At 48.2% G+C, this 25,000-nt stretch overlaps 2 protein-coding genes and 1 long non-coding RNA gene across 4 annotated transcripts in view; 2 read left to right on the top strand and 1 right to left on the bottom strand.

Moving 5' to 3' along the window:
* Positions 1 to 14,528, top strand: part of si:ch211-158d24.2 (multiple epidermal growth factor-like domains protein 9) — a 22,544-nt gene extending 8,016 nt beyond the window's left edge. For both annotated transcript variants that reach the window (XM_035639194.2, XM_035639196.2), the window contains 4 exons: positions 5,487 to 5,623; positions 8,041 to 8,190; positions 11,629 to 11,898; positions 12,757 to 14,528. In XM_035639194.2, the coding sequence (XP_035495087.2) occupies positions 5,487 to 5,623; positions 8,041 to 8,190; positions 11,629 to 11,898; positions 12,757 to 13,277 (1,078 nt within the window). In that variant the 3' untranslated portion in view covers positions 13,278 to 14,528. The remainder of the gene's footprint in view (positions 1 to 5,486; positions 5,624 to 8,040; positions 8,191 to 11,628; positions 11,899 to 12,756) is intronic.
* Positions 8,034 to 12,809, bottom strand: LOC118313626. Its single transcript, XR_004794491.1, has 3 exons — positions 12,721 to 12,809; positions 11,234 to 11,329; positions 8,034 to 8,209 (listed from the first exon to the last, which is right to left on the bottom strand). It is a non-coding gene; the product is annotated as an uncharacterized LOC118313626 (long non-coding RNA).
* Positions 14,529 to 14,855: 327 nt separating the features above from the next.
* Positions 14,856 to 19,169, top strand: si:ch211-158d24.4 (uncharacterized protein LOC560966 homolog). The gene is made up of 4 exons (XM_035639198.2): positions 14,856 to 15,508; positions 17,361 to 17,391; positions 17,534 to 17,593; positions 17,855 to 19,169. Exons 1-4 carry the CDS (start codon positions 15,179 to 15,181, stop codon positions 18,280 to 18,282), a joined length of 849 nt encoding a protein of 282 aa, XP_035495091.2. The 5' UTR covers positions 14,856 to 15,178; the 3' UTR covers positions 18,283 to 19,169.
* The last annotated feature ends 5,831 nt before the right edge of the window (positions 19,170 to 25,000 follow it).

The following is a 25,000-nucleotide window of genomic DNA, read 5'->3' as shown; positions in this document are numbered from 1 at the left end:
GTAGGGAGGGCGCCACAGTCTGATGAAATATTGATCAAGGATGCAGATGTTTCCTCCTCTGCCTCATGTGTCACTGCAGTAGATGCTCCAGTGTGTCTGCACACACAACCGCTGAAGTGGCGGTTTGATTTGACTTCATTCTGTTGGATGAACGGTGATGTAGTCCACTGTAAGTTTCTCATCATACAGCATAGAAGCTTTTTATCAGATAGAAGAAGCTTGAATTTCTTGTTCAAGATATCAAAGTCCAGTGTCAAGGATCTAGTTTACAGCATGACAACAACATGCAGAGCAGGGTGAGGGAGACTAGACTAACTCCCAAAAAGTGAGAAAAAAAACATTCCAACCAAAGCCAAGCGTTGTATTTACACATTGTACTCTTTATACATATTTTGTGTCCACTTTGTTATATCCATCAAACAGGACATGTGGGGCCATACATTACATTACATTCATTACATCCCATTCACATCCAGCAGTCTAACGGTGCAGAATAGTGGGACAGCAGTGTTCCTGGACCCTTGTCTCTGTCAAAAGCAAGATATTGTGGTTTTAGGAGCACTTAACAGTATTTAAGCAGTGAGCGACTGCTCCTTGTAATGAATGTGGAGTGAAACTGATCTTCATATATTCCTGTTTATTTTTTTCAGACAGTTACTCCTACAACAAGGTGAAAGACATAATAGACAGTGATGCACTTTAGCTCTGAACATGGCTACGATGCCAAACAAGGTATTGGGGCTGCAACTAATGATTATTTTCATTATTGATTAATCGATTAGTTGTTTTGTCCATAAAATGTCATTAAACTGTGAAAAATGTCGATTGTTTCCCAAATCCCAATATGATGTTTTTTTTGTCCAACCACCAAAGATATTCAGTTTACTGTCACAGAGGAGCAAAGAAACCAGAACATAACACAAACTCATGATGGTGACCTGTAAACCACACACAGCAATGCAACCTAACCTGTGTCGTGTGCTTACCAACGATTCTCCTCTTGGTTATGAACGTGGCGCCGGGCGACCAGGGAGGAGCTCCACCACTGCTCTGATCCCATGCATGTAACAGCCGATGGCCAGGGTCGTCGCAGCAGCCACAGAATGGGGTTAAGCTCTGTCGGCCGTGTAACACTGACCTACTTGACACGCAGATCTGACGCAGAGCGGCTGGGCCAGGGAGGAATCACTCCAGAACAATAACACACTCCTCCTCCTCCCGACCAACGGGCCACGAATTACACCCAGATTACTGATCACAGAGGGAGAAGGCTTCCCCCTCCGCTGCTTCTGCATATGTAAATAAGTTCTTATATAAGCCTCATATTTCAGCTGCTGGCAGACACAGAGAACAGAGCTGGGTGGTGAACTGAAGTGTCAGGTGAAGCAGGAAGCAGGACCCAAATGCAGAGGTGCATTTAAAGTAATGATTTAATAAATAGAAAACAAATCTACAAATTTACAAAGTAAAAGGAAAACCAAAATCCAACCAAGGGCGTCCACAACATGTAGCAAAAGGTAGTCAGAACTAAAACACTGGAGCCAGGGGCAAAATCACAGAAACAGACCAGGGGAGAATCACAGGAACAGACCAGGGGACAGACCAGGGAACAGACCAGGGGAACAGACCAGGGAACAGACCAGGGGACAGACCAGGGGAGAATCACAGGAACAGACCAGGGGACAGACCAGGGAACAGACCAGGGAACAGACCAGGGGACAGACCAGGGGACAGACCAGGGAACAGACCAGGGGAGAATAACAGGAACAGACCAGGGAACAGACCAGGGGAGAATCACAGGAACAGACCAGGGGACAGACCAGGGAACAGACCAGGGGAACAGACCAGGGAACAGACCAGGGGACAGACCAGGGGAGAATCACAGGAACAGACCAGGGGACAGACCAGGGAACAGACCAGGGAACAGACCAGGGGACAGACCAGGGAACAGACCAGGGAACAGACCAGGGGACAGACCAGGGGACAGACCAGGGAACAGACCAGGGGAGAATAACAGGAACAGACCAGGGAACAGACCAGGGGAGAATAACAGGAACAGACCAGGGGACAGACCAGGAGAATAATAGGAACAGACCAAGGGAACAGACCAGGGAACAGACCAGGGGAGAATAACAGGAACAGACCAGGGGAGAATAACAGGAACAGACCAGGGGACAGACCAGGGGAGAATAACAGACGAACCCACCAAGAGCAAGGGAAGCACAGAGACTAAATAGACAGAAGGTGGGCGGGGCTAATGAACACAGGTGAGACACGTTAGGAACAGGTGAGACAATCACAGGAGCAGGAGACACAGGAAAAACAAGAAAGGAAGTGAAGCAACACAAGGAACGGGACTTCAAAATAAAACAGGGAACAACAACAAGGGATCAAGAAACTAAGGGGAATAATAAAATAAACAAACTTAAGAGTCCACTTTAACCTAATAGTTCATAACATGAAGGGCATTGCTATATATTAAATTTAATTTAATATACATCTTACTTATTGGAAAAATTATTTCATTATCGGCCCTGAGTTTCTGATTTTATTCTCTCTGTGTGAAATCTGGAAGTGTGTTTGTATGAATCTTCTGCTCCACCCCCCACACGAATAGATTTCTGAGGAAACAGAACCTGAATGGACGGCAGCGGAGCATCTGGCCTCCAGGCTGCACAGCATCAGGACTGTACACAGCATCACTGTCTGCATTATCAAGTCATCTGATAATTATTTTTAATTTTTTTTTTTATTATAATAAGTTCTTATATAAGCCTCATATTTCAGCTGCTGGCAGACACAGAGAACAGAGCTGGGTGGTGAACTGAAGTGTCAGGTGAAGCAGGAAGCAGGACCCAAATGCAGAGGTGCATTTAAAGTAATGATTTAATAAATAGAAAACAAATCTACAAATTTACAAAGTAAAAGGAAAACCAAAATCCAACCAAGGGCGTCCACAACATGTAGCAAAAGGTAGTCAGAACTAAAACACTGGAGCCAGGGGCAAAATCACAGAAACAGACCAGGGGAGAATCACAGGAACAGACCAGGGGACAGACCAGGGAACAGACCAGGGGAACAGACCAGGGAACAGACCAGGGGACAGACCAGGGGAGAATCACAGGAACAGACCAGGGGACAGACCAGGGAACAGACCAGGGAACAGACCAGGGGACAGACCAGGGGACAGACCAGGGAACAGACCAGGGGAGAATAACAGGAACAGACCAGGGAACAGACCAGGGGAGAATCACAGGAACAGACCAGGGGACAGACCAGGGAACAGACCAGGGGAACAGACCAGGGAACAGACCAGGGGACAGACCAGGGGAGAATCACAGGAACAGACCAGGGGACAGACCAGGGAACAGACCAGGGAACAGACCAGGGGACAGACCAGGGAACAGACCAGGGAACAGACCAGGGGACAGACCAGGGGACAGACCAGGGAACAGACCAGGGGAGAATAACAGGAACAGACCAGGGAACAGACCAGGGGAGAATAACAGGAACAGACCAGGGGACAGACCAGGAGAATAATAGGAACAGACCAAGGGAACAGACCAGGGAACAGACCAGGGGAGAATAACAGGAACAGACCAGGGGACAGACCAGGGGAGAATAACAGACGAACCCACCAAGAGCAAGGGAAGCACAGAGACTAAATAGACAGAAGGTGGGCGGGGCTAATGAACACAGGTGAGACACGTTAGGAACAGGTGAGACAATCACAGGAGCAGGAGACACAGGAAAAACAAGAAAGGAAGTGAAGCAACACAAGGAACGGGACTTCAAAATAAAACAGGGAACAACAACAAGGGATCAAGAAACTAAGGGGAATAATAAAATAAACAAACTTAAGAGTCCACTTTAACCTAATAGTTCATAACATGAAGGGCATTGCTATATATTAAATTTAATTTAATATACATCTTACTTATTGGAAAAATTATTTCATTATCGGCCCTGAGTTTCTGATTTTATTCTCTCTGTGTGAAATCTGGAAGTGTGTTTGTATGAATCTTCTGCTCCACCCCCCACACGAATAGATTTCTGAGGAAACAGAACCTGAATGGACGGCAGCGGAGCATCTGGCCTCCAGGCTGCACAGCATCAGGACTGTACACAGCATCACTGTCTGCATTATCAAGTCATCTGATAATTATTTTATATCTGTGAGCAACCTGACATGTCTGTTAAAGTTAAATAAAAGTTGAGTTGTTTTTTCTTAGAAAATGACTAAAGTGATTAATTGATAATCAAAATAGTAACAATACCTGTTCTTGTTGAAGTAACTAATGGTCTCACTGTCAGAGGGTATAACCATGTCAGCTGTCAGAGGCTGTAGTTCAGTCAAGATGTGATTTGTATCAGGCCACTGAGCAGCGCTGCTTTATGCAAATATGGATTTTTCCAGGGGGCATGTTCTAGACACACTTCTGTAATTTATATGATAATTATTATTTACAAAGGACAGTATATATACTGCATATTCATATTGTGATACAAAAGTTTATATACAAATATAAAGGACAAATCAATCAGTCATGTCAGTCTGGCGCTTTAGTACACGAGTGTCCTCAGACATTTTCTGACTGTTTGTATTGTTCCATGAATCAAAAAAGACGAGTTGATGGACTTTTTGATTATTAAATCATTGTTGACACTAGTTGCTGGACCCATGTTGCATGTGACAGTTATTTCTGTTGGCAGACGAGTTTTTAATTGGAGTTAAATGAGCTTAAAGGCATTTCTTCTCAAAATGCACATGGCATTTTTGCTTTAAGGTCACGAGTCGACGCTGCATATGGATATAGTGTGTGTGTGTGTGTGTGTGTGTGTGTGTGTTTGGTGGTGGGCTGCTTCATTTGCACTAAGCGCAGTTGTTCTAACAAAGCCCTGTTTGTGTGAAGACCCACGCACACGCGGAGGGAAAGTTGCTCCCAGTCACTCTAGATTAACTTCAGTTGTTTGGAAGTCATTGTCTCCAGATTATGTTTGAGTCCATTGTCTGCTGAGGCTCAGACTCCGCTCAGAGATCTGCTTCTGTTTGGACATTGCCTTGAAAGTGGCTGGGATCATCCGACATGTCTCTCTGCCACCCACCCTTCTCTCTGCATGAATTATCAGCTCCTTTATTAATCAGTCAGCCACAGAGTGGATCCAACCTGTCGGAGACTGAGGAGTTCAAGTGTGATTGGATTGAACTCTGCCAGAACATTCCTGGGAGCATTATCCACGGAGAGCTGCTCAGCTGAGAGCAGCCGAACTGTAGAACACATGAGGTTTAATATAGTAGATATAATAGATCATGAACACATGTTTACTGTTGTGTTTTGAAAGGATTGTGTCCATGATACATGCTCAGTCTGCAGTCAGATCTTATGTCCAACACACTGTCTCTGGCTCATGTTCTGTACTCTTCATATACCGTCTATGCTTCTGTACTGCTGTGCTGACTTTGTCCCCTGTTCTGTCCCCCACAGCTCAGGAATATGTGAGTGCAAGACCGGAGTGTATGGACCCAAGTGTGACGAGTGCCACCCGGGTTTCTTCCACTTCAGCAGCACCGGCTGTCGGCCCTGCCAGTGCCACAACCACAGCTCCTGTCACCCACAGTCCGGTGAGTCAAAACAACTCTTTATAGAAAATAGTGGGGATTATCACTATTTTAGTTTTTTTATTTTGTGCTACCTCATCCCTCTACTCATCCATATTTGACTTTGATTTTCAGTTAAACAAGATGTTGAGTTCATAAACTATGAGACATTGTTAAGTATCAAACTGCTGTCGTGGCTTCAGTGAGCTCCACTGTTGTAACATGTTAGTGTGAAGCATATATTAAAGTATACAACTCTCTATAATCTAAAGAATATAGATATTATATCTATTATATCATTTTTCTCATAGACTTCCATAGAAACAGATTTATTTTTGCCACCAGTGGTGTCGCCCTCTGCTGGTCATTCAAGATAACACAGGATCCAGGCTCCTTCACATTGGACCTGGTGACGACGTCCATTTTTAAATACAGTCTGTAAGGACCTCATAGATTCTTTTGTGGCTGATTTCTCCCAGTGCCCTTAGTGACGAGAGAGGAAGAGGAAGAGCTCTATGATGAAGCAAAGGCATAGAGCAACATGTTAGAGATCTTCTGATCTTCTTCTGTGCCGTTCAGAGAAGTGTTATGTTTGGGGGTTCATTATGAAGCTGGCGGGCCTCCACAGTGATGAGGAACTCTGGATTCACAACGTGGTCCGATGCCCTGACGATGACATGCTGTTTGATTAGAGTCTGTTACACCTAAATATTTACTGTGTATCGTTCAGGTGCTAAAGACTCACACTGAAATAACGGGTTCAGAAAGTAAAAGACAAATCCAGTGTCAGCTCGCATTCGTGTTTAACTGAAGGTGGATTGATCTTCTCCGTGTCCTTGATCCCTGTCCACCACCCAGCAGCCGGTCTTAGAGACTTAAACCTCCATGTAGTGACATGAAGAGGGGAGGTAGAGGGGACAGGGGGGTTAGGAGCCATATGTCCTTCCATTCTGATGCAGGGGCAGATGGAGCCCAGAGCTCACATGCTGTGGATTAACATGGTGGAGCGCTGACAGCTCCCCGACCTCTCCACAGGGCGGCTCACACCACACATGGTGCACAATGTTACACAATCCCAAGCAGTGTGGACCACAGACAAACATGACAGGGACCCGCCCCTGACGGGTCCCTGTCATGTTTGTCTGGGACCGATCCGTTCATCATCAGGAACACTGGTCCTGGTCCCCGAGGGCTCATGGTGAAGACATCACAGTGTGATGGTGAAGGTGCAGTGACCAGCCTGAGAAGAATATGGAGGGTTAAATCACCAACAGATCTTCACTGTGTTGAGTGAAAGATGTGGATGAAGGAAGTGACCTGCTCGTGTGCTTCAGGGGTAGTAACCTCCAGGTGTGCCCCGTGTTCTGTCTTTCAGGGGTAGTAACCTCCAGGTGTGCCCCGTGTTCCGTCCTTCAGGGGTAGTAACCTCCAGGTGTGCCCCGTGTTCTCTCCTTCAGGGGTAGTAACCTCCAGGTGTGCCCCGTGTTCTGTCCTTCAGGGGTAGTAACCTCCTGGTGTGCCCCGTGTTCCGTCCTTCAGGGGTAGTAACCTCCAGGTGTGCCCCGTGTTCTGTCTTTCAGGGGTAGTAACCTCCAGGTGTGCCCCGTGTTCTCTCCTTCAAGGGTAGTAACCTCCAGGTGTACTCCGTGTTCTCTCCTTCAGGGGTAGTAGCCTCCAGGTGTACTCCGTGTTCCGTCCTTCAGGGGTAGTAACCTCCAGGTGTGCCCCGTGTTCCGTCCTTCAGGGGTAGTAACCTCCAGGTGTGCCCCGTGTTCTGTCTTTCAGGGGTAGTAACCTCCAGGAGTGCCCCGTGTTCTCTCCTTCAAGGGTAGTAACCTCCAGGTGTACTCCGTGTTCTCTCCTTCAGGGGTAGTAGCCTCCAGGTGTACTCCGTGTTCCGTCCTTCAGGGGTAGTAACCTCCAGGTGTGCCCCGTGTTCCGTCCTTCAGGGGTAGTTACCTCCAGGTGTGCCCCGTGTTCTGTCCTTCAGGGGTAGTAACCTCCAGGTGTGCCCCGTGTTCTGTCTTTCAGGGGTAGTAACCTCCAGGTGTGCCCCGTGTTCTGTCCTTCAGGGGTAGTAACCTCCAGGTGTGCCCTGTGTTCTGTCCTTCAGGGGTAGTTACCTCCAGGTGTGCCCCGTGTTCTGTCTTCCAGGGGTAGTAACCTCCAGGTGTGCCCTGTGTTTTGTCCTTCAGGGGTAGTAACCTCCAGGTGTGCCCCGTGTTCCGTCCTTCAGGGGTAGTAACCTCCAGGTGTGCCCCGTGTTTTGTCCTTCAGGGGTAGTAACCTCCAGGTGTGCCCCGTGTTCCGTCCTTCAGGGGTAGTAACCTCCAGGTGTGCCCCGTGTTCCGTCCTTCAGGGGTAGTAACCTCCAGGTGTGCCCCGTGTTCCCTCCTTCAGGGGTAGTAACCTCCATGTGTGCCCTGTGTTCTGTCTTTCAGGAGTGTGTCTGAACTGTGAGGGCAACACCCAGGGATCCAACTGTGAGGAGTGTAAGCCCGCTTTCTACCGCAGCCCGGGAGCCGCCCTGACCGGAGCCTGCGCATCGTGTCCCTGCTCCAACTCCACCTCCACTGGCACCTGTCACACCGGTCAGTCCCTGTCAGCCTGCTGCCCTCACACACACACACACACACACACAAACACACAAACACACACACACACACACACACACACACACCGACACACACCGACACACACACACACACACCGACACACACCGACACACACACAAACACACACACACACACACACACACACACACACACACACACACACACACACACACACACACACACAATGAAGCCAGTTTGACTGGATAAAAACATTCCGCATTGAGAGGAGGAGAGATGTTGTTGCTGTCTGTTTGTGGTGTTTGTTGTGTGTTTGTTGTGTGTGGTGTGTGTGTGTGTGTGTGTGGTGTGTGTTTGTTGTGTGTTTGTGGTGTGTGTGGTGTGTTTGCTGTGTGTTTATTGTGTGTGTTGTGTGTTTGGTGTGTGTGTGTTGTGTGTGTGTTGGCTGTGAGTGATAAGTACACAGCACCACATGGGGGAAGCAGCCAAGAAACAGGAAGTGGGTCACCATAAACACAACAGCAGCATGTGGTGTGTGAGAAATACATCAAATGATGTATTTGACATAAATCTTCAATATATTACAAGTATTGCCAACTGGTTGTCTGCAGGTTTTCTCTTGAAAGTGAAACTGTCTGCTTTATGGAAAAAGCAGGACTCGATATTTACTTAAAAGTCATTCAGGGAACATTTACAAGAGATTCCAGGAAGTTGCTCCCAGCTACACAAACAAACCAGACGGAGCATGTGAAGAGGCGCCGGCCGGGTGGAGCTGGTTTCAGACGAGCTGGTTCCACCATGGCCAAGTGGTTATGCTAAGCTAAGTTAGCCTGCTGCTGTGCACCAGCACCATGCTCGGCCATGTTATGCCCAGGGCTTTGTCTCTCAGGCCACGTTCAGCTCCCTCTACACAATACATTCATTGAGTGTTTGTGCACATTCATGTTGTGGTGGTGGTGAGAACTTGTCTTCCAGATTTCCAGAAGTGTGAAGCCGAGGGTTTTTGACAGTCTGACCTTCCTGCGTGGTGGAGATCTGAGTTGAACAGTGGTAGAAGTCGAGTAAGTGCACCACGCTCCTGTGGGGTCTGCAGGAGGGAGTGTTGAATTCATGTTGCTGCCTGCCGCTGGCAAGTCATAACAGAGCAAGCAGAACATTTCTGACCTGATAAACCTACGGTCTCTACAAATGATTTAGATTTAAACATCTCACTTGGAATCTACACAACTACATTCCTCTGCCTGAGGAGAGTCATGATAGTTATGAAGTCTATGAAATCTCAAAACTATGAATACATGTTCCTCCTACCCCAGAGTCTTCAGATTGATCATTTGATGAACAGTGTCAGAGGTTGAATGGAACTTATTGAACCGACACATTACACAAGAGAGGAAGCTGCAGCCAGAACACTGATACATGTCAAACTTCTGTCTCTGGACCGTGTGAGATCCACAGTGACAGTTTCCTGTTGCTCACAGCAGCTGGTCACAGTGAAGTGACACATGTGCTGTTGTTCTTCAGCTCATGGAATCTGAGATGAAACAATGACCAAGATGATGAAGGGAAACTCCAGGGATTTATTATTAAAAGTATCCAAAACCTGTTCAATTTACAGAGATGTATCTCACATCACACTGGAGCAGCTGTGAGCATCAACATATCTCACATTTTTGCTTGAAATTTGTCTTAAATAATGAATCGATGATCAGTTGAAGGTCTGATGATTGATTAGTTGATTGTTTGACTGATTGTTTCACACACCGTTGCTGCGCTTCCTGATTTATTTGTGCAACAAGGTGATGAGTCAGAATGACAGAGATTCCACCAACTCAAATTCCAAGACTTTAACAACGGCCCAGAGCCACGCTGCGTCAGGTTGTGGCCTCCAGAAGACTTGTGCTGACTCAAACTGTTGAATGACGCAGGCTCAGATCACAAACTGCCTCTGGAGGTTTTCACTCAGCATCACGCCTCATCACGCTCTCTCACCTTGCCCTTCCCCTCTCTGGGCCAATCATCGACAGTGTTGCCACGTCTTCGTGCCTCCATTGGCGGCGGCCTGCCTGGCAACAGCATGTATAGATGCACTTAGGCTGTCAGGTCATGTTTTCCCCTGTCAGGGCAGTGGAAGCTGTGCAGCGGGGAAGGGAACCAGGCTGAGCGGAGCTGGGACAGCATGAGGCAGCTGAGCCCGTCAGGCAGCATCAGACTGGGGGGAGGGGCAGCATCACGTGGAAGAGCTGTGTCGGAGGGGCAGAGTGTGTGTGAACAGTGTGTGAGGCTGAGCAGGATGTAGCCTGAACGCTGGAGCTAGAGCCTCTAAGCAGCAGTTGCCCTGGCAACAGTGAGACCTGAGAAGATGCTTCAGTCTCATGGCTCCACGATGCTTTGTGAACATGCTGAATGAATATGGCTCCGTCCCAACACACACACATCACACACACTTCAGAATGTGGGTCACATGTTCAATCATCCCATGTGGTGAAGTGTGTGTGTGTGTGTGTCCTCTGGCCTCATGATTCCTCCTCGTTATATAACCCAGCAGCCCGGTAGCAGAGGTTACATCAAGCCAATCGGGAGCAGCCTGCTGATTGGTGGAACACAAAGCAGTCACATGACCACACCACACAGACCAACATCTAGGCCACTGGAAGGCAATCATCTGTCTGAATGATTCAACACCCAGGACTCGCTGCTCGGGGGCCTGGAGGCTGACGGCAGGGCATCCGCTGGTGTGTTGTTGTTTTTCCTCCATCTCTAGGATATTGCTTCAGCCTTCCATAGCCAGAGTTTCATGTTGTCCCCTCACCCACTGCCTGAGGTCAGTGAGCCCTCAGTGAGGCAGCCCCACGGGGGGGTCCGGGGGGGCCAGGTTGAGCTCAGAGTCCCTGTGTCATCCTGGAGACCACTCCCCTCAGGATCATAGGATGAAGGTTTTCACGAAGAACAACTTTTCACTGACTCATTAATCTGAGGTGATGATGGTCACTGTCTGTGTATACAGTATTCTATAACACACCTCATGTGTTTTCAGTGTGTGTGTACTTGCACTGAGTATTACCAGTGACCTGCAGTGTTTGTCTCTCCACAGGAGAGAACAGCGCCCTCGTGTGGTCACTCACGGACAACTGCTCCACTCACACTGATACAGCCGTGTCTGAGGAGAAACACATGAGATTATTGAACATTTTAAATATAATCCTTTTACAAAATATGATATGAAATGAATTATCTCAACAACTGTAGTTCTGATCTCGTCAATGAGAGGTGCATGTTAGATAGAGGGGAAGTGAGTAGTTGGAACAGACCGCAACTTATGAGGGACAATGAGGTATAAATGACTTTCTGATTTGTGCCTCTGCATCTGGTGGCCTCCAGTGAGAATAGGAATCAAACACGGTGGTGTCCTGAGGAGTCCAGTCAAGGTCTGAGGTGTGTTTCTGTGTTTCTGTGCAGATCCCAGTGGCTCCCCAGTGTGTGACCAGTGCCTTCCCCTCTACAGTGGCCCACAGTGTGACCAGTGCAGCGCCGGCTTCTACAGAACATCTGCGGCCTGTGTTCCGTGTGACTGCAGTGGGAACGCAGACCCTCAGGACACGGCCCAGCTCTGTCACCCGGACACGGGCCACTGCCTCCGCTGCATCAACAACAGCACCGGGCCTCAGTGCCAGCTCTGTGCCCCCGGGTTCACAGGCGACGCCCGGGCTCAGAACTGCACCCGTCCAGGTGAAGAAGGGTTCACAATACACAGTTCAGACTGTGGCATGCAGGTTCTGACAACAGACACTATTCTCTTTGTGACATGTAGAGACATCCATGGCCATGTGCATGTACATGACCGCGCTGCCTCACATTGCCAGCACTTACAGTTTATTCCTCACATACTATTCAAAACAAAAGGTGGAGGCGTATGAAACCATGACTCCCACACTTTGGAATATACTATTGACATAAGATCTGGTCTCTGGTGACGCCTTCAGAAGAAGCTGAAAACTGTTGATTCAAAATCATGTTCTCTATGTGTGTTCATGCTTATTGTCTGTTTCTTTTATTGTTTAATTTTAATAACTGAACTTTTGTGACAGGCGCTATATCAAATACACATGACTTACTTACGGACCTGTTCTGATCAATGAGCCCAATGTGAGGGGCCTGGAACCGGCTACACACTGACACAGCTGACGATTATCTAATAGTCTAATGTAGCTGTTATTACAGTTACTGATTAAATGTGACAAATTGGATATTTATGCAAAATGATACATTTTAGGATGAAGCTCTGTCTCAAAGCCTCTATTTTTTTAATACTTCAAAGTCCTTCAGATCATTTCTTGTTTTATGATTACAATAAGAAAGAAGGCAGCAGCGTGTTTACTGTAAGAGGTAGTTACGTCTATTTGCCACAAGGTGTCACAACTTAGTTATTGTTATTCATACACACAACAATGTGGAGTCTAACCCAGCACTGTCAACATGTTCAGGCCTTCATTAAATTAGCTTATTGTTTTTTTTATCCAAGATATGAAATGAAAATCTTTAAATATTCACCAACGTTGTCCCTGCTCTTCTCTCTTCTCTCCTCAGCCCCGCGGATCGTTCCCACTGCAGCAGATACAACCACAACAGAGGCCCACACGTGGAGCACATCCTCCCCCTCCACGTCCCCGTCCACGCCCCCCACCAGCACCTCCCTGACCCCCCCAACAGCCTCCACGTCCAGCGGCGGCATCAACGCACTGAGCACGGCGGCCACCACCCAGGCCCTGATGACCAGCCTGAGCAGCCCCACCGACAACACCACCGCAGCGCTGACCGACGTCTCCTGGACACAGTTCAACATCATCATCCTGGCCGTCATCATTCTGGTGGTGGTGCTGCTGCTGGGCTTCGTTGGCGGCGTGTACACGTACCGCGAGTACCAGAACCGCAAGCTCAACGCTCCTTTCTGGACCATAGAACTGAAAGAGGACAACATCAGCTTCAGCAGCTACCACGACAGCATCCCCAACGCCGACGTGTCAGGCCTGCTGGAGGACGAGGCCAACGAGGTGGCCCCCAATGGGCAGCTGGCTCTCACCACACAGGGCAACTGCTACAAGGCTTAGCGCTCCGTCATCCCCAAGATGGACGCCGACAGTGACAGACCACGAAAGCTGCTGGAAAGCACCGAATCCAAAGCTCCTTCATGTATGACTGCTTGTTGTTCTCCTGCTTGACATTTCACAACACTTGGCAAACTGACGCTGCGATGGAGCAGATGTGATCAAAGATACGAAACCTTCTCCCTTTTCCATATGATTTAGTGAGGAACGAGGCGACGAGTGACGAGGATCCAAAGAAGAGAGCGTTTTGTTTGGGTTGTGCCTGCAGGTGGCGCTGTGGCGACGAGTAGTTAGGTGAACAAAGATCCTGTCGTGTACAGGAGCCGCGCATTTCACACGTTTTTAAAATGGACTTCTGACTGTTTAAGTTATAACCGGATCACTTGGGACAGTGGTCGTAAACTGAGACAATGATTGTTATTTAATGAATCTTTTTTTTTCTGTTCTTATTTATTGGTTGATGTTTTAATTCTTGGGAAACGAGCTCCACATGTACGACGTGTTTACTCATGGTGTTTTCTCTTCTGTGCTGTTGAATGATCATTTGAACTGGCCAGTATGTTCACATGTATAGTTGAGGTGTTGTGGGAGAGTGAGGGGATGAAACAGGCCGAGTGTTTTAACAACCTCACCTTTTGTTCATAGCTTCCTTTTTATTAAAGTGTGTCGCTCACCTGAGGAATCTGTGCGTGGGTTGGGTTCTGTGACTCATCCTGTGATGTCTAAAACATGAACAGTGTTTATTGATACTGCAGCTGTGGAATAAAACCGGTCTGCACATTGTTAACCCTCAGCTCATCATAATTACATCCGTGATGTTGCATCAGCTCCTGTGAACTCACGGAGCTCCACACCTGCTCCTGTGCTCGCTGGTGTTTCAGTTGCCGTTGGTCGAGTGTGCTTCTTTTTACCACAGTGAATGAGAAAAGCTAATCATGGAACTAACTCCTCAGGTACTCGCTCTTTCCCTAATGTGACCACTGTAAATATGATGACTGTACAGATGAATGTGAATAGTAGCACTATTAATGTACAGGTAGATTACTGTGTGTACACTGTCACTGTCACTCTGCAGGGTGCGATGCTGCCGTCAACCCACAGCTTTTTGTATTTTGATTTTGATTTCTTATTGTCAGTGGACTTTCCCATATTCACAGGACTAAAGAGCACCACCCTGAACTTGGAATTATGTAAATATGACCCCAACGTCAGAGCGTCAACTCTCAAATAATAAAAATGGGTTTAACTGTTGTATCTGTGTTTCTCATGTGTCGTCAGCTCACAGATCCTCTTCAGAGATATTAGGGAACATAAAGATATTCTGCTGAGGCCTGAACTCAGTCTGTGGTTCCAACAGTCACACTATGTTTCATACTGGACTGTGATTGGCCTCCACGCCAGCTGTGATGTTCATACTGGACTGTGATTGGCCTCCACGCCAGCTGTGATGTTCATACTGGACTGTGATTGGCCTCCACGCCAGCTGTGATGTTCATACTGGACTGTGATTGGCCTCCACGCCAGCTGTGATGTTCATACTGGACTGTGATTGGCCTCCACGCCAGCTGTGATGTTCATACTGGACTGTGATTGGCCTCCACGCCAGCTGTGATGTCACAAAACGCTGCTGATCATAGGAGAGACAATCTGGAGGCCTGTGTGACTCATGTGGAGCCCTTCCCCTGTGAGCTGGTCTCCCCTCGGAATAGAACACACACACATATAATTATGATCACATCAAGTGATGGCATGTTCATCTGGTCACTTCATCAGCACACGGTGATGAAGAGGAGTTCCTGTCTGCTCTGGGGGGTGGTTCGTCCTGACTCGTGTGATGAAGCTGTCATGGCCGAGACTCCCTCCTCGTGCGGAGGTGTTCGACGTGGGCGACACCGCCTTGATAAATGCGGACGCTGGACTGGAGCCGGAGACGAGGCGTGAGCATGGAGGAGGGAGACCGCTGCTGCTGCTGCTGCTGCGGAGAGGGAGGGAGAGAGGGAGGGAGAGAGAGAGAGGGAGAGAGAGAGAGGGAGAGAGAGGGAGAGGGAGAGAGGGAGAGGGAGGGAGAGAGAGAGAGAGAGGGAGAGGGAGAGGGAGCAGGAGGACGACGTTTCGCTCCACAGGTGAAGAAGCGACCGGCTTGCCTCGTTGCCGCGCTGCTGCTGCTCGTGTCCGCGGCTCTGGCTCTGCTGCTCGTGTACGGGGCTCGATGTCATCAGTCCCGGGACGGACAGGTAACACCTGATACACACCTGCACACACACATGGAACACCCCTGCACACACCTCTAACACCTTCACACACACCTGCACACACCTGTAACACACCTGCACACACACCTGTAACACACCTGCACAAACACCTATAACACACCTGCACACACCTGTAACACACCTGCACACACACCTGTAACACACCTGCACACCTGTAACACACCTGTAACACACCTGTAACACACCTGTAACACACCTGATAACACCTGTTACACACCTGTAACACACCTGCACACACCTGTAACACACCTGTAGCACACCTGATAACACCTGTTACACACCCGTAACACACCTGTAACACACCTGCACAAACACCTGTAACACACCTGCACACACCTGTAACACACCTGTAGCACACCTGATAACACCTGTTACACACCTGCACACACCTGTAACACACCGCATGACACATGTTCACTACGCGGTTGCCTTTACTGAAGCTTTTTGTGTTCTGTCAACTTCTGTCAACTTCTGACAACTTCTGACAACTTCTGTAAACTCCTCTCAACTTCTGAAAGCCTTGTTAACTTCTGTCAACTTCTGAAAGCCTTGTTAACTTCTGACAACTTCTGTCAACTTCTGAAAGACTGTTTACGAACCAGCAATGTTTTGTGTTGCAGCATACATTCAGAAGTAAATCTGATAACCACAAAATATTTGTACGGTTGCACCACCAAAGAGGTGTGTTGAGATAAAAAGAAAAAAATTAAATGTTGTTGTGTGTGCGACATTCTCATTTTTTTCTGTGAACCTGCAATGTCTTATACTGTAGCATACAATCAGAGGTAAATCTGATTGCCAAAAATTTTAGACATGCAATTTTTCTTGTTTATGCAATATTATCATTTTTTGAAATGAAAAGCAGAAATACTGGTTTTCCAGTTTGACAGCAAACCAGCAATGCTCTGTAGCATACCACCAGAATCAAAGTGGATCTAATTCATGCCCCAAAACATTTTTGCTGTTTATTTCTTCAAAAAGTTAGCATTTTATTTGACTTTTTTCCATATTTTGGTAAATGTTTGTATTTTGCTACTTTTACCATGACGCGACACCTCTACCATTTGGTGGAGGCCTAAAATTAAAAACGGTGGGGTCTGTTCAATTTCTTTTTTAATTGTTGTTATCATTGCCCCAATGGACAAAAAAATGCAAGAAAAATTATTTTCCATTGCTTTTTTCTTAGTGGGGCAGTTAAAGGGTTCGTGACGCCCCATGCACGAACGTAAACGATTCAATCTGAAGTAGAAGAAGTAAAAGAGTATGAAAATGACCCAGATGTAAGTTACTGTTACATATGAATCATAAAACACTGAAACATGCTGATGGAGCCGCTGAGGTTTTTGTCATTCATCTTCTGAAATGTGTCGTTTGACCACGACAGACTCGTCAACGACATCCTCCGTCACATGACCACGTAGTTTAGTGAAAGTGGAGTCAGATTCTCTAAGTCCTGTCAGTCCTCCTTGACACCTTTCATTGACCTCATGACGTTTCCACTGAGGTCAAATGTTCATTTCATTATGTTTTTTAAAAACTTTTTCATGTTTAGTTTAATTCATTTATTTATCCCAATATTTTCCCCAATTCCTTTCCCTATTGATTTTGCTTTTCCTCATTTATAATACATAAATACATTTAGAAAATAATGAAAGTACTTATTATCTTCTCTGTGTATTTCCACATTATTTTATGATAATGTGTCAGATTTATGGCGTTCCTATGACTCAAATATGTTTTTGTCTGTGTTACTGTATGTCCATTTCTTTTGATGATGATGTTCGTGATAAGAAATGTGTTTGTCTCCTCACAGCCCATGAAGGAGCCTGACAGCCGCTCATCAGGTAAACTTGTGTAGTCATGGTGACATCACAGGCTCTGATGATGATGATGATGATGATGATGATGATGAAGAAGAGAAAATGTGTCAACAAAAGTAGTCGTTCCTCGTCGTGTCAAACATCTGTTTTTGAATCTCTCCTGCAGGAACCAAAAGCAAACTGCAGCAGATGACAGACGTCATGAATCCCAGTGCCATGCTGACAGGTGAGACATCACTGACAGTCTCAGGAGGTAGACTGGGAATGTGACTCGTGCTGCAAAAGCATTTTGAGAAAAGCATGGTTACCATGGTTGCACGAAAAAATAATATTCTAAAACACTTTATAAGAAAAAGAAAATCTATTGTGCAGGAAATACTTGCAGCACGTTTCAATATATAACAACACTGATATAATGATGTTGCGTTACAGTATGTTTGTGTAGCAGTATGTGAGACAGTCCGAACCTCTCGTCTCTCGTCCTCAGTTCTACTGGACAGTAACAGTGAGGGGGAATACCTGGAGTGGGAGAGTGAAAAGGGAAACGCCCACTGTCGAGGCGGCTTCAACTACTCCGGCGGGGGCCTGGTGGTGCCCCGGACCGCCATCTACAGGGTCTTCCTGCAGGTCACCTATGAGCGGCGCAAAGAGTGCTCCGGCCAGCTGAGACTCAGCAACAGCGTGTTCTTCATCACCGAGAGTTACAAACACAACGTGCTCTTGTTGTCGTCCGTGGACACGGTGAGCTCCAGCCTGGAGCATTGGCGTAAAAGCCTGTACACGGCCGGCTCCTTCCACCTGGAGGCCGGCGGCCGACTGCGCGTGACGTCGTCGCACCGTGAATGTGTCGTGGACAGAGAAGAGCTGCTGTTCTTCGGTGCTGAACATCTGTCTTCTGAAGGGACTGTACCATAAGCTCCATGAATACTGTAGCTATTGTATCTCTCGATTATAAACCCACAGATTATTTTTGCAACATCAAGAATCTACTTGAGACTTTTGAGTGTTATGTCTTTGTCAGATGATGATTCTGATTTGCAGCTGAATGTGATTCGGAGCGTTGGTTGAAGACTCTGGAGAGTCACGTCCTTTATAGAAAGTGAGTCTTGTCTGACATTTGACAGATTGATCCTGACGATGGCACAAGCACTGAGAGGTGTCGGTGATATCGTGGCAAACTACAAACCTTCTTGCAGTGGGGCACAGACGTGGAGCCTGTTGTCGTCTGACAGTGTTCGTCTGGGATCAGTGATGCTGTTTGATTTAGACTGAGACTAAATAATAAGAGGAATAAAGACTGAAATGACTATTTCAGTGCCTGCACCCAGGTGAGAACAGCACATGGCAGCTCATTGTGCTCCAGAAAGAACGACGCACGGGACAACGCAGAGTGTTGACATGCACCGGTGGATAAGCGGCGAACACCAGGTCGTGTCGTACCTGTCCTCCTCCGTCAGGCGCTCACTGACACCACCTCCTACCAGGGGAGCTCCATGGTCAGAGCAGGGCTGCTTCTTTCTGTTCATCACAATGAATCCGTTCTTCCACTTGAATTAATATATTGCCTGGCTGAATCACACAGTTATAATTTGAACACGTCTTACAATGTGTTGCCATAGTGACCATTACATTCATCATACTTCTATCCTCCTTTGATCCCGGGGTTCAGCGTGAGCTGCGGTTGTCTTGTATGAAACCATCTGACGGCCTGAAGCAGCTCGGACACTCTGAACATACGCTGTTCATTTTTATATTTGTAGTATCTGTGTATGTTGTGAATAAAAACCAGAGAAACATGAGAATGACGTGCTTCATTATGTGCATCATGTCTTGTCCTCGTCTGGACACAGACGGGATCCTTCTCTACGTGTGACCTGGGAGTGTGATAAATAAATGAAGGGTTATTTTTCATCATGTTTTTCTTGATCAAAACGAAAAAGCAGTTGCCAACTATTCCTGCTGTTATCTCAAGCCTCTGACAGAAGTTTGTCATCATCACACACGTTTACACACTTTAAGAATTCCTGAAAGATTTTTCTCACCAACCTCTGACCAGTAGAACTCAAATCCTTCAACCTCTGCTCGTCACCAATATGGTGATTTTGGTTGTAATTATGAATTTAATTGTTAATCACAATTCAAACTGATGGGTGGCATGGTTAAAGAGACTGCATTATTTCCCTTGGAATTGAATTGCCCTAAGCTACCTTCCATATTAATCAAAGGTTTTATTTAATATTGATGCCGTGTTCATTTTATAGCCATAACAGAAGGTACCATGAGCACCACAGGGGTTGTTCTGTTTCTAATGTCCTGTTGTGTGGGTGCGACTGACAGGACCAGAGCGGTTCACTCTCCTGACATTTCCTTCTGCAGCTGCAGGATGTGAGCTCGCTACAGTCATAGGGAAAGTATGAGCCTTTTGAAACTGTGGTTGACTACGCTTCATCTGTGTCAAAAGCAATTCCTCGTCGACTCGATGACTGTAGATCTCTTGCAGATGATCAGAGGACCACTTAACAAGCACCAGTACAGGAGGAGGAAGACGAGGAGGAGAGGTAGAGGAGGAGGAGGAGGAGAAAGAGGAGGAGGAAAAGGAGGAGGAGTAGGAGGAGGAGGAGGAAGAGGAGGAGGAGGAAGACGAGGAGGAGAGGTAGAGGAGGAGGAGGAGGAGAAAGAGGAGGAGGAAGAGGAGGAGGAGTAGGACGAGGAAGACGAGGAGGAGTAGGAGGAGGAGGAGGAAGAGGAGGAGGAGTAGGAGGAGGAAGAAGAGGAGGAAGACGAGGAGGAGTAGGAGGAGGAGGAAGAGGAGGAGGAGTAGGAGGAGGAAGACGAGGAGGAGTAGGAGGAGGAGGAAGAGGAGGAGGAGGAAGAAGAGGAGGAAGACGAGGAGAGGTAGAGGAGGAGGAGGAGGAGAAAGAGGAGGAGGAAGAGGAGGAGGAGAGGTAGAGGAAGAGGAGGAGGAGGAAGAGGAGGAGGAGGAAGAAGAGGAGGAGGAGGAGAAGGAGGAGGAAGAGGAGGAGGAGGAAGACGAGGAGGAGAGGTAGAGGAGGAGGAGGAGGAGAAAGAGGAGGAAGAGGAAGAGGAAGAGGAAGAGGAAGAGGAGGAAGAGGAGGAAGAGGAAGAGGAGGAGGAGGAGGAGGAGGAGGAGAAAGAGGAGGAGGAGTAGGAGGAGGAAGAAGAGGAGGAGAGTTAGAGGAGGAGGAGGAGAAAGAGGAGGAGGAAGAGGAGGAGGAGTAGGAGGAGGAGTAGGAGGAGGAAGACGAGGAGGAGAGGAGGAGGAGAAAGAGGAGGAGGAAGAGGAGGAGGAGGAGTAGGAGGAGGAGTAGGAGGAGGAAGACGAGGAGGAGAGGAAGAGGATGAGGAGGAAGAAGAGGAGGAGGAGCAGGAGGAGGAGTAGGAGGAGGAAGACGAGGAGGAGAGGAAGAGGATGAGGAGGAGGAGAGGAAGAGGATGAGGAGGAAGAAGAGGAGGAAGAGGAGGAGGAGCAGGAGGAGGAGGAGCAGGAGGAGGAGGAGGAAGACGAGGAGGAGAGGAAGAGGATGAGGAGGAAGAAGAGGAGGAGGAGCAGAAGGAGGAGTAGGAGAAGGAAGACGAGGAGGAGAGGAAGAGGATGAGGAGGAAGAAGAGGAGGAGGAGCAGGAGGAGGAGTAGGAGGAGGAAGACGAGGAGGAGAGGAAGAGGATGAGGAGGAAGAAGAGGAGGAAGAGGAGGAGGAGCAGGAGGAGGAGGAGGAAGACGAGGAGGAGAGGAAGAGGATGATGATTCTCTGAGGGTCGTCCACTATCCTTTTGTCTCCACATTTTGCTCCTGTTCTGAGTCTGTCACATGAGCTGTTCCAGACATGTTCTCCAGAGAATCGGTGAGTCTGAGTAGAGCAGTTTACTGAAGTGACAAGACTGGACAATGAGGTCAAACTTATTTGACACACTTGTACTTGAGGATTTCAGTTTAATGCAACTTTATCCTTTTCCTCCACAACATGTCAGAGGCAGATATTCTACTTTTTGCTCCACTACGCTGATACATGGATACATTTCAGTCACTGCTTTTCACATGCTTCCTGTCTGAAAACCATTCATCTCCAAACAAGGAGTTAAAGTTAATGTGAAGTGATTGTTGCCACACCTATCGATCCACAACACACACTATCACACACGTCACACGTACGGCTGAACATGTCATAAACCGTCACGGAGCCAACCCTTTGACTTCCTGTGAAAGCAGGTGTGTGTGCCTCCCTTCTCTCACGTGTTCGGATTCATTTGAAATGAACCTGAACCACAGGCTGGCATCCCACCTCAGCCTGAGGGAGCCGGACTCTGCCCTCAGACCGCCGAGCGTGAATCGGAACAGGAGACACCACGGTGATGCCATCCATCCATCCATCGTCTACCGCTTTATCCACTGAAGGGTCGCGGGGGGGCTGGAGCCAATCCCAGCTGACATTGGGCGAGAACATGCAAACTCCACACAGAAAGGCTCTGCTTGGTTTGAACCACGGCTCGATGCATGGAGCACAAATGGCCGACAGTGACACCTGCCTTCCCTGCAGGTCCCTCTGCCCCGCGGCCACAGAGCCACTCCCAGTTCTGTGGTGATAATCCCACAGGTCTGTTACACTGACAGGAAACTTTTATCAGCAGGTTTCACTTTCCACCTACACATTGTGCTTTGCACAGAGCATTCCTTCATGTGTGGGCTGGACTGAACAGACTCTTTGAACAAAGAGAGGAAGATTTCACAACTTTGGTCATGTTGGAAAATACATTTCTTGATCTTTAATGGTTCACTACTTTGCCCTAAAGCTCTTCGCTTGTGGCATTTTCTTATATTCAGAGCACAAATGAAGTTGTTTCACGAGTCGTGATTTCCTTCCAAACCCACGAAGCACAGTTGGTCTCGTCAAACCAAATGCTTCCTACCTTATGTCCTTTGACAAATGAAACATTGGACCAGCCTTTCTGAAAGGAAAGGGACAAAGGCTGGATTTAGAGCAATGCAACATTGTAGTTTCACCATGACACCATCCAACACGGATGATTATCTGAGCTCCAAATCCATGAATGAATGATTAATGCATTATATTTATAATGATCTCTTCTGGTCTTATCGACCTCTCACAGTGCTGCACAGCACAAGTCACATTCAAACAGCGCTGCTGTCTACCGAAGGGAAATATACATGTAGATCCCTCTTCTGTCAAATCTGTTCATTCAGCAGTGACTGAGCGTATTGAACTCATAGTTCATATCTTCATCTGAACTTAATACAAATGTAAATGATATTCCAATCCCCTGATTGTGGAAAAGGCCAAAAAGGACATTTCTCCACAAATGTATCAAAAGGTCAAAAGCACCACGGCAGGAAACTCTGCGATACGTGGCGACGTGTGTGTGGGAACCGTTGAAGTGGATCCCTCCTGATGTTTGTACTTACTTTCTGTGCCACCTGCACTTTTACCCTTGGGACAACATGTTATGAATTTCTTTGTGTATTGGGTTTGTGGGTGGGGCTGGTTGGATCAAGTCATATTTCCCACCACATCCCCACCTTGTCTGCACATTCCAGGCACTACTGTCAGTTTGATTCATTAAAATACCTCAACCAAAATGGAGGAGAGCGTTGTGCGTCTGTGCAGGAAAGAAATGTTGCTTTGTTTGCGGTGAATCAACAGTTTTACATGTGTCATGGTCATTATGCACAGACAAATGGAAATGTTTAAATAATAAATTCAGGGAGTAAGGTGAAGTCTGACCAGGTGAGTTTCAGTCTGCGACGGAAGCATTGAAGGGATTCTGCTGTCCTGATGTCAATGGGGAGCTCGTTCCACCATGTTGGAACCAGAACCAGAACTTCAGACTGAGTGAGGCAGAGACTGACCCCTACAACCAGCAAGAACTAAAAACAAAAGTGAGCCAGCAGATGAATGCATATTTAGAAATATTCAGTAACATAAGGAGTTATCTGTTGATTATATGAAGAAACAATCGATATAATATTGCCAGCTTTCACCAACAGGTCCTGAAAAGTGATAAAGACATGAGTCCTGGGAGCTTGACAGGATGAGGATGTGGAGCGTCATCGTTTCTCAACGACCACAGAACTCACTCGCAGCAGAGCCGCAGTCTGATCCGCTGGCTACATGCTGTCGCCCCATTGCCCCGGCCTCACGGCCCTGTCGCCCCATTGCCCTGTCGCCCCAAGGCCCTGGCCCCATGGCCCTGTCACCCTATTGCCCTGTCGCCCAATGGCCCTGTCACCCTATTGCCCTGTCGCCCAATGGCCCTGTCACCCTATTGCCCTGTCGCCCAATGGCCCTGTCGCCCCATGGCCCTGTCGCCCCATGGCCCCGGCCCCCATGGCCCTGGCCCCATGGCCCTGTGGCCCCACGGCCCTGCCGCCCCATGGCCCTGTGGTCCCATGGCCCTATTGCCCTGGCCCCACAGCCCTGTCGCCCCATGGCCCTGGCCCCATGGCCCCATGGCCCTGTCGCCCCGGCCCCCAAGGCCCTGTTGCCCCACGGCCCTGTGGCCCCATGGCCCTATTGCCCTGGCCCCACGGCCCTGTCGCCCCATGGCCCCCAAGGCCCTGTTGCCCCACGGCCCTGTCGCCCCACGGCCCTGCTGCCCCGTCGCCCCATGGCCCTGTTGCTCCGGCCCCCAAGGCCCTGGCCCCATGGCCCTGTTGCCACATGGCCCTGTCGCCCCATTGCCCCGGCCCCCAAGGCCCTGTTGCCCCATGGCCCCGGCCCCCAAGGCCCTGGCCCCATGGCCCTGTCGCCCCATGGCCCTGTTGCCACACGGCCCTGTCGCCCCATGGCCCCGGCCCCCAAGGCCCTGGCCCCATGGCCCTATTACCCTGGCCCCACGGCCCTGTCACCCCATGGCCCTGTCGCCCCCCAAGGCCCTGGCCCCGGCCCCATGGCCCTGTCGCCCCGGCCCCCAACGTCCCCGGCCCCACGGCCCCGGCCTGGGTAGAGCTTGCAGTGGCAGATACGGATGTGTAACTTTTCAGCAGAACAGTGACTCAACAGCGCCACATTACTGAGTAACAGAAACCAGCGTGCACTTGTGGAGCAGGATATGAGACAAGGTATTTTTCCTCTTGTAGACAAACAGAGAAACTGTAAATCAAGGAGCTCCTGCACTGGTTTGAGATTTCAGCCATGGTGTCTAATCTAATGTGACCTAAACCACCAGAGTGGTGAACAGCAGCGCTGCACGGATGTGTGAATGTGTGAATGTGACTTGTGCTGTAAAGCTCTGCGTGGTCAATGAGACGAGACAAGTCCGTAACAGAATATACAGCAGCTGAGGAAAAGTCACTGAATTCAAATAAATCAGACTTTTTATTAAACTCTATACATTTCATTAATTCAAGGCGGTTAAGGAACAGGCAATACAACTGACAAAAGAATAATACAAGATGAGGTACAACTGAATCTCAACTGCAGTATTGAAAAAAATGAAAAGAAAAAAATCCCCCAAATTGTGTGACATGAGCACCAGAGTCGTGGATTAAATTCCTCGACCTCCAGGATTATTCGAGCCCTTCTCTGAGCTCATTTCAACAGACCTCCTGAGGCCCGGCTCGTGTGCATGCATGTACACATAACTGCATGTGAGAGAGC

The sequence above is a fragment of the Scophthalmus maximus genome, chromosome 3 (genome assembly GCF_022379125.1).
Source record: "Scophthalmus maximus strain ysfricsl-2021 chromosome 3, ASM2237912v1, whole genome shotgun sequence".
Taxonomy (NCBI): Eukaryota; Metazoa; Chordata; class Actinopteri; order Pleuronectiformes; family Scophthalmidae; genus Scophthalmus; species Scophthalmus maximus.
This window is presented reverse-complemented; position numbering and strand designations above follow the sequence as displayed.

Excerpts from the sequence above, each read along its gene's own strand:
- si:ch211-158d24.4 (XM_035639198.2), top strand. The coding sequence starts at position 15,179 with ATGCGGACGCTGGACTGGAGCCGGAGACGAGGCGTGAGCATGGAGGAG. Across the intron at positions 15,509-17,360 it reads ATCAGTCCCGGGACGGACAG|CCCATGAAGGAGCCTGACAG; the intron begins GTAACACCTGAT and ends GTCTCCTCACAG. Across the intron at positions 17,594-17,854 it reads TCCCAGTGCCATGCTGACAG|TTCTACTGGACAGTAACAGT; the intron begins GTGAGACATCAC and ends TCTCGTCCTCAG.